Source organism: Erinaceus europaeus, chromosome 9 (genome assembly GCF_950295315.1).
Source record: "Erinaceus europaeus chromosome 9, mEriEur2.1, whole genome shotgun sequence".
In the NCBI taxonomy this organism is placed as follows: Eukaryota; Metazoa; Chordata; class Mammalia; order Eulipotyphla; family Erinaceidae; genus Erinaceus; species Erinaceus europaeus.
Window position 1 is genome coordinate 57,342,118 of NC_080170.1, and position 9,294 is coordinate 57,351,411.

The window sequence follows — 9,294 nt, forward strand, 5'->3', positions numbered from 1 at the left end:
TCATATATATTAATGTGATTTTGAAAAGTAAGTGATATTGATAAGGAAATATTCTTAGAATTCTATGTACTTGCACCTATAGAATGCTGATGTTAACTATAATTAAGCTTTAAATAAACCTCTAGTCCACCCTGTTAAATATGATGAATTTTAGTTGATAGAATATTGTAATTATTGGTTTTAAGTGGTTTTCTTTCTATAAAGTATAGCAACAAATAGGTCAAGAGTGGTAAGACTCTGTCATTCCATCACTTTCTTTCACATATATTTTAAATCTTCTTTCACATATATATTAAGTCTTCTTTATATATATTCCTGACTATTGTGCAGGAATCTAGTGCACATTTGTGTATGTAATTGCACAGCAGTGTAACACAAAAACACTTAGAAAAAATAGGAAACTTGGGGGTGAAGGAGATAGTGTAATGGTTATGCAAATAGACTCTCATGTCTGAGGTTCTGAGAAATACAAAGTTTAATAAAAATAAAGTACATTTTAAACATGTAAATGATGAATTCGATTTTACTGATGGAAATAAACATTCTTAGCTTATTAATATGATGAATATTATTTCAGCAGTTAACTACACTTAGGGCTCTTGACCACCTTAACCATATCTTTTCTTTCTTTAATCCAGAGTATTTCACCAAAAATGGAAAACGTCTCAGTGGTGACAGAGTTCCTTCTCTTGGGCTTTTCTGGCTCACAGAGGCTCCAGTTATTGCAGTCTGGGGTTTTTATTGTAATTTACCTCACAGCTCTAATGGGGAATGGCCTAATTATTGCTATCACGGTCCTGGACCCCTGCCTCCACACACCCATGTACTTTTTCTTGAGAAATCTGTCTTTGTTTGACCTTTGTCTCATTTCAGCTGTTGTGCCCAAAACTGTGGTCAACTCTCTGATCCATAGCTATTCAATCTCCTTCTTTGGCTGTGTAGCCCAGGTCTTTCTAGTGCCTTTTTCAGCAGTGGCAGACCTGTTCCTTCTCACCGCCATGTCCATCGACCGCTATGTGGCCATCTGCCACCCTTTGCACTATTATGTCATTATGAACAGGGACATCTGTGTGCAGATGGCAGCTCTGTCCTGGTTCACTGGTGGCTTGATATCTGCTATACACACAACAGAAGTCTTTTCCTTATCTTACTGTGATCTCAACAAGATCCAACAGTTCTTTTGTGATATTCCCCAGATGTTAACTATTACTTGCTCAGAGAATATAACTGTAGAGATTGCACTCATTCTTGTTAATGCAGTTCTGGATTTCTGTTGCTTCATCTGCATCATAATATCCTACATCTATATCTTCTCCACTATTAGGACGATTCCATCCACAGAAGGGCAATCAAAAGCCTATTCCACTTGTCTTCCACATCTGATAGTGGTTGTACTTTTTCTCTCAACTGCTTTCATTGCTTACTTGAAACCTATCTTAGGGTCTCCATCTGTCACAGATCTTGTTTTATCTTCTTTTTATGTTTTTTTGCCCCCTTCCCTAAATCCCATAATATACAGTTTAAGAAACAAGGTTATGAAGGCAGGTTTGAAAAAATTGTTCATTAGAAAGTTTTGACAAAAGAGAATATTGTCATTTTTCTCCAGGAATAGAAATCATTTTATTTTTTATATTTGTGCAAGTACAGGATTCATCTAATTGATCTGTTCAAGCCTTTGCCTATCTGTAATACCAGTTACCTGGAAGTGTGGTGGTAATATTTGAGGAAAATGGAAATGACAGAAACTAGCATTAGTGAAGCTGCACTCACATGTGTGGTGGCAATTTAAGAGCTTTGCTAAAGAAATGTGTGCATTCACAGCTTGTACCTAGTCTCTGCAAAGCTGTCTTGATTCTTGTTTATTTAGTTAGCTCACACATCCTGGTTTTAAGATAACTAGGTAATCCTAGCATCATCTTGCTTGAATGAACCATGCTTGCTTGGTTTTACAATGCAGAAAGTGCACCTTTTGCAACAGGTGGGTTTCTATGAGCCAAGCCAGGGTGCTTTCAGTGTCCTTGGTGCTCTCTGAATCCTCATGAAATATATTGTTTCCACAGCAAATCTTTCCTTGAAATGCGTTTATAGTATATTGTGATTATTTTATATTAGATGATTCTACAGTGGGAAATGCAACATTTACTTCTTTTATCTCTAATGTATACTCAAAATATAATTGAAGAATAAAACAGTAAAACACTTTATCTTGGGAAAGTTGCTTCTCCTTTGTGAGGCAGTTCTGCAGCTACAAAACCTTATATATTTACTATTATGTGTTTTCATCATTTCATGAGTTTGAAGTTGTATAAAATACAACTCCCCAATAATTTAGCTATAAAATATATATATATATTTTTTTAATTCTTTTTTTTAAATTTTATTTATTTATTCCCTTTTGTTGCCCTTATTGTTTTATTGTTGTAGTTATTATTGATGTTGTTGTTGTTGGATAGGACAGAGAGAAATGGAGAGAGGAGGGGAAGACAGAGAGGGAGAGAAAGACAGACACCTGCAGACCTGCTTCACCGCCTGTGAAGGGACCTGCCTGCAGGTGGGGAGCCGTGGGCTCGAACCAGGATCCTGACGCCTGTCCTTGAGCTTAGCGCCACCTGTGCTTAACCCGCTGCGCTACAGCCCGACTCCCAGCTATAAAATATATTTCAATGCAACCCAGGTTAGTAAAATTTGATCTTTTGAATTTGCTATGCTGTCTTCTTGTATTGTACAATTTAACTAATGACTATTTCTGTTTATAAATTATTTTAACAATATTAGTTCACAATACTACCACAGTTTCACTATTCAAAAATATTATTTAATATATACGTTGAATTAAAAGAGATTTGTGGGGCCTGGAGGTAGTTTATGATTCATGGTTGAGGTCTCAGGTTCAGTCTCTAGTACCACTACAGACAAAGCTAAGAAGTAATCTGGAGAGAGAGATAACTGTACCATTGTAAGCATATATTGGGACTAGTCATTGCCAACATTTCTGCCAATTTTGTATACTTTATTTAGGTTAATAAAACATTAAATATTGTTTCAAGTTTTATGAATTTGAATATTTAATCACAATTAAAACTGATCATATGATTTTTTATTTTATCTTAGAGGTACTAACTTAATTTATATAGTTATTTTCATAGTGATCCAGAAGCAGTTTATTATTAACATAATTATGTGTTAATATAGCAGGCAAAACTTTCTATATATAATTTGTTTAGAGGTTTTATTTACTTTTAATCTCTACACTGGGGGATTAATGGTTTACAGTTGACAGAAAATATAATAGTTTGTGCATGCATAACATTTCCCAGTTTTCAACCCCCAGTAGGTCCTCTGCCATCATCTAGAAATATTCAAGTATTCCACACATTTATTAATTAACTCAAAAGATAAAAATAATACCATATTTAAAATTCACTAGAAACTATAAAAATATGGAAAAGCAAAATGTTGTAAATAAATATTGATGACAAAGATTTGAAAAATATCTAGGTGGGCTGAAGATACAGCTCAACATAGAGGGTGTGTGCTTTCCCATGCTCAGGCCCAGGTACCCTAAAGCAACCAGAAGGACAGAAATCACTAAAATTAGTTCTTTCAAAGAACCAACATTTGGCTTCATTGATCTTTTGTATAGTTCTTTTATTTTCGATATTTTTTATTTCTGCTCTAATTTTAGTGATTTCTGTCCTTCTGTTTGCTTTAGGGTTCCTTTGTTCCTCTTCCTCTAAGTCCTTGAAGTGTGCAGTAAGGTCGTTCATTTGACCTTTTTCTTGGTGTTTAATATGTGATTGTATGGCTATAAGTTTCCATCTCAGTACTGCTCAGCTGTGTCCCAAATATTTTGATAGGTTGTGTCTTCATTTTCATTTGTTTCCAGGAACATTTGAATTTCCTGTTTGAGTGAATCTCTGACCCAGTGGTTCTTAAGGAGTATGTTGTTTAGTTTCCAAATTCTCTGTCTTTTAATAATTTTCTGTTTGTTGTTAAATGTTAGTTTTACTCCACTGTGGTCTGAGAAGATACTTGGGATGATTTCGATGCTCTTGAATTTATTGATGCTGTCTTTGTGGCCTAACATGTGGTCTATCCTTGAGTATGTGTTATGTGGATTTGAAAAGAAGGTGTATTCCAGTTTTTTTGGGTGAAGGCCTCTGAAAATGTCCAAGAGGTCTAGTCTGTTGATCTCTTCATTCAATTCTCTTGTATCTTTATTGGTTCTCTGCTTTGTTGATCTGTCTAAGTGTGAGAGTGGGGTATTGAAGTATCCCACTGTTATTGTATTACTATTGATGTATTTTTGAAATTCTTTCAGTAAGTGCTTGACGTATTTAGATGGTCCCTCATTGGGTGCATAGATGTTAATAATTGTTAAGTCTTCTTAGCTGATTGATCCTCTAATCATTATGTAATGTCCTTGCCTATTTTTTATTACTTTATTTAATTTAAAATCTATTGTGTCTGAGATGAGAATGGCTGTTCCTGCCTTGTTTTGTGGTCCGTTAGCCTGTATGATAGTTTTCTATCCTTTCACTTTAAGTCTGTGTTTATCTTGTTGTGACAGATGGGATTCTTGCAAGCAGCATATGGTTGGGTTATGTTTTCTGATCCATCCCCCCACTTTGTGCCTTTTGATGGGTGAGTTTAAGCCATTGACATTTATTGATATTATGGATTTAATGTATTGTAGTGCCATTGTTCAAAAAAATTTTTTGTTTGCTCTGATATATTGCAAGTATTATAGTGATGTTCTTGTTTATAAGAGGTCTTTTAGAACCTCTTTCAGGGATGGTTTGGTGATGGTTGCCTCCTTTAACTGTTGTTTATCTAAGAAGGTTTTGATCCCTCCATCTAGTTTGAATGAAAGTCTAGCAGGATATATTATCCTTGGTTGAAACCCTTTTTCATTCAGGGTTCAATAGATATCTTGCCATTCTCTTCTGGCTTGTAGAGTTTGAGTGGAGAAGTCTGCAGATAATCTTATGGGTTTTCCCCTTTATGTAACTTTTGTTTCTCTCTTGCAGCCTTTAGGATCCTTTCTTTATCCTTACTCCTTCTCATTGTGACTAAGATGTGTCTTGGTGTCTTCAGGTCTGGGTTGATTCTGTTTGGAACTCTCTGGGCCTCTTCAATCTTGATGTCCTTTCTGTTATTCAGGTCTGGGAATTTTTCTTCTGTTATTTCCTCTAGAATGTTTCCTTCCCCTTCCTCTCTTTCTTCATTGTTTCCAGTCAATGTTGTCAGAGCTCAAGCCACTAGCAGCTTCTCAGTCCATCATCTTTTGGGAATCCCCCTAGCTTTCTTTCATCTTATTATCCATAATGTCATCAGCTCTATTAACTATTTTGTCTCATTTCATGTCCTGTCACCTTCCAGACACCAAGTTACAGATGCTACAATGTTTCAGTCCTGACTTCTCTGGGCAGACGACCTCACCAATGTGTCCTGAATCCTCACCTCTCCAAATCTGTAGCCCACTAGGGAAAGATAGGAGCAGACTGGAGGTATGGATCAACCTGTCAATGCCTATGTCCACTGAAGAAGCAATTACAGAATCCAGAACTACTACCTTCTGCACCCCCAAAACCATATTGATCCATACTCCCAGTCGGGAAGAAGTGATAGGAGGAAGATGATAAGAGGGCTCTGAACTCTAGCTCCATCAGCACACTGAGAGAGAAGAGGAAAAGGAAAGAGATATTTGTAGGTAGTAATGGTTTCATAAGTGACTTATGAGGAAGGGACCTGGAAGAAAAGGGGGTTAATTATGTACAAAAGTAGACAGATAGTGTATACGTAGTTGGCCCATGTCTACAACCTTAGGGGAACTGATAAATTGCGGCGGGGAGACTGAAAATCCAGTACTCTTGTGGTGGGAACAGTGTGGAATTATACCCCTATTTACATCTAATTTTGTAAATTAATATTAAATCACTAAAATATAAAAAAAACTGATATTTCACCTCAGACCTGTGAAAATAGGCTTCATCAGTAAAACAAGAGAAAATAAATGTTAGAGATGATGTGGAAAGAGAGAGGAACTCTACTACACTGCTAGTGGGAATGCAAATTGATACAACCACTAAGAAGAATAAATAGTATGAGGAATTCTTAAACAAATCCAAGTGGAAATGCCACATGATCCAGCAACTCCACTACTAGGCATATACCCCAAAAGGTATATAACACTGATTTGAAGGGATATATGCACCTCCATGTTTATATTATTCACAATAAAAAAAAATCAAGAAACAATCCAAACATTCCTTGGCAGATGACTGGACAAAAGATATGGGACATATATACTCAATAGAGTATTATTCAGCAATAAAAATATTATATTGTGCCCTTTGTGATAAAGTGGATGGAATTGTAGAAGATTATGCTTAGTGGTGAAAAGTAAGGAGGTGAAGGACAACTATAGAATGGTTTCACTCATGTACAAAATGTAGAGAATTGAGTATATGAATGTTAAAAAAAAAGACAACCTGTTTCCAAGACTGTGGTAGAACTACAGTGGTTATCTATAGGGATAAGGTTGGGAACACAGACCTTTGGTGACAAGAGTAGTAAAGATAAATACATTAGTATATTTAAAAAAAAAGAATTACTAAAGTAATCACACAAGAAAAGATGAAGCAAAAGAATACATGCTCTAGAGGATTTCTGGAGGCGGGGCTACAGAGTGGCAGCAGCTATGTTTTGCTCTCTCCAGTTAACTAGGAATAACAAAGAGGATAACCTGAGAACACAAGAAAAGCCCAAGATTACTTTAGGTAATCAAAAGTCATGGGTGAGTGCAAAAACGTGCTTTGTGGACAGAGAGGAGCTTAAGGAGATACTCCTGGGGCTAAAAGGCTTACCTACTGGTAACTGTCTAGTAGTTTTCCAGTTTTCCAGCACCACATCAGTCTCAGTTTTATCAACAAAAAGACTGGTGGAAGGAGGAGAGGATCCCTTAAGGCTCACCATTACAACTATGAGTCTTCACTGCTATTGTCCGTTGGTTGCTGGAGCAGCAATGGGGAGACTTTGTGCTGAATCTGGGGGCAGAAGAACAATTGGGAAACTCAGAAGATCTGCACTCTTTGTGGTCTGGAGATGGGGCTGTATAGTGGGAATCTTTCCAAAATGTTCTCTTGATGAAATGGGAGACACAGTGAATAATTGCCCCAGAATCCATGGAGTACAAACAGGATTTAGTTAATAACTCACAGTGGCTAAGTAGTGCAATATATATCAATCGCTAAATGAGAAAGGCTTTCAGCCAAGACTACTGTATCCTGCAAGATTGTCATTCAGACTAGATGGAGGCATAAAAACCTTCTCTGACAAGCAAGAGTTGTAGGATTCAACTATCACCAAGCATGCCCTGAAAGGAGTTCTGAAAGTTCTCCTATGAACAACTACATTAACATAAACATCCCATATACACAAACACTAAGAAATTTAGAAAAATGACATTAAAATATTTTCAGGGAGTTGGGCAGTAGCACAGTGGGTTAAGCGTACATGGCGTGAAGCACAAGGACCAGCGTAAGGCTCCCGGCTTAAGACCCCGGTTCCCCACCTGCAGGGGTGTTGTTTCATAGGCTGTGCAGTAGGTCTGCAGGTATCTGTCTTCCTCTCTCCCTCTCTGTCTTACCCTCCTCTCTTCATTTCCCTCTGTCTTATCCAACAACTACGATGTCAGTAACAACAACAATAATAACTGCAACAACAATGAAAAACAAGGACAAGAAAAGGGAAAATAAATAGAAGAAAATAAAATACCTGCAGTCTATAATGTCAAGAAATGTTAATGGCCTGAATTCACCTATTAAAAGGCAAAGAGTAAGAAGATGGATCAGAAAATATAGCAAAACCATATATTGTATGCAGGAATTCCACCTAACACAACAAGAAAAACACAGACTTATGAGTGAAAGGGTGGAAAACTATCATACAAGCCAATGGACCACAAAAAAGGGCAGGAACCGCTATTCTTATATCTGAAACAATAGGCCTTAAAATAAATAAAATAAAAAATATAGATGGGCATTACTTGATGCTCAGAGGATCAATCAATCAAGAGGACTTGATTATTAACATCTATGCAGTCAATGAGAGGTCATCTAAATACATCAAACCTCTACTTAAAGAGCTACAGCAATATATTAACAGCAACACAGTAAAGTAGGGGACTTTAACACTCCACTCTTTCAACTTCACATATCATCCAGGCAGACTATCAGTAAAGAAATGAGGGAGCTAAATGAAGAGATAGAAGAGTAGAACTATTGAACATTTTCAGAGTCATTCACCCCAAGAAAGTGTATTTCACATACTATTCTAGTCCACATGGGTCATTCTCAAGGATAGACCATTTGTGAGGCCACAAAGACAGCATTAATAAATTCATGAGCATTGAAATAATCTGAAGCATCTCAGACTACAGTGGAATTAACACTTAACAACAAACAAAAATTTAGTAGAAGTCCAAAAATATGGAAACGCAACAGTACACTACTTAATAACTACTGGGGCAAAGAAGAAATTAAATAATAAATCAAAACTTTTTGAGAGTTCAGTGAAGATGAAGATGAGCTATCAAAATATTAGGGACAAAACTAAGGCAGTACAGAGAGAAAAGTTCATAGCCATATGAGCCCACATTCAGAAACAAGAAAAAGCTCAAATAAACAACCTTATTGCACACCTTAAAGACTTAGAAGAACAAAGGAACTCCAAATGAACCAGAAGGACTGAAATCACTAAGTTAGTGCATAAATAACATTCAAAATAAAAAAACTGGGAGTTGGGCGGTAGTGCAGCTGGTTAAGCTCACAGTGGCACAAAGCACAAGGACCTCAAAGGATCCCAGGTAGAGCCCCAGGCTCCCCATCTGCAGGGGAGTTGCTTCACAGTTGGTGAAGTAGGTCTGCAGGTGTCTATCTTTCTCTCCTCCTCTCTGTCTTCCCCTCCTTTCTACATTTCTCTGTGCCCTATCCAACAACAACAACACCAATAATAATTCCGACAATAAAGCAACAAGGGCAACAAATAAATAAATAAATAAAAACTTAAGAAAAAAATAAGAAAACCATACAAAAGATCATTGAAGATAAATGCTGGTTCTTTGAAAGAGTAAACAAAATTGACAAACCCTTAGCCAAACTCACAAAACAAAAAAGGGAGAAGACTGAAATAGGATTGTCAAAGAAAGAGGAGATATCACAACAGACACCACATAAATACAACATATCATGTGAGGCTTCTATGAACAGCTATATGCCCCAAGCTAGAGAA

The 9,294-nt window shown here is 36.7% G+C and overlaps 1 protein-coding gene across 1 annotated transcript; it reads left to right on the forward strand.

Moving 5' to 3' along the window:
• Nucleotides 1–653: 653 nt before the first annotated feature.
• Nucleotides 654–1,577, forward strand: LOC103126933 (olfactory receptor 14A16-like). Its single transcript, XM_007537860.1, has one exon. The coding sequence runs from the start codon at nucleotides 654–656 to the stop codon at nucleotides 1,575–1,577; it is 924 nt and encodes a 307-aa protein (XP_007537922.1).
• The last annotated feature ends 7,717 nt before the right edge of the window (nucleotides 1,578–9,294 follow it).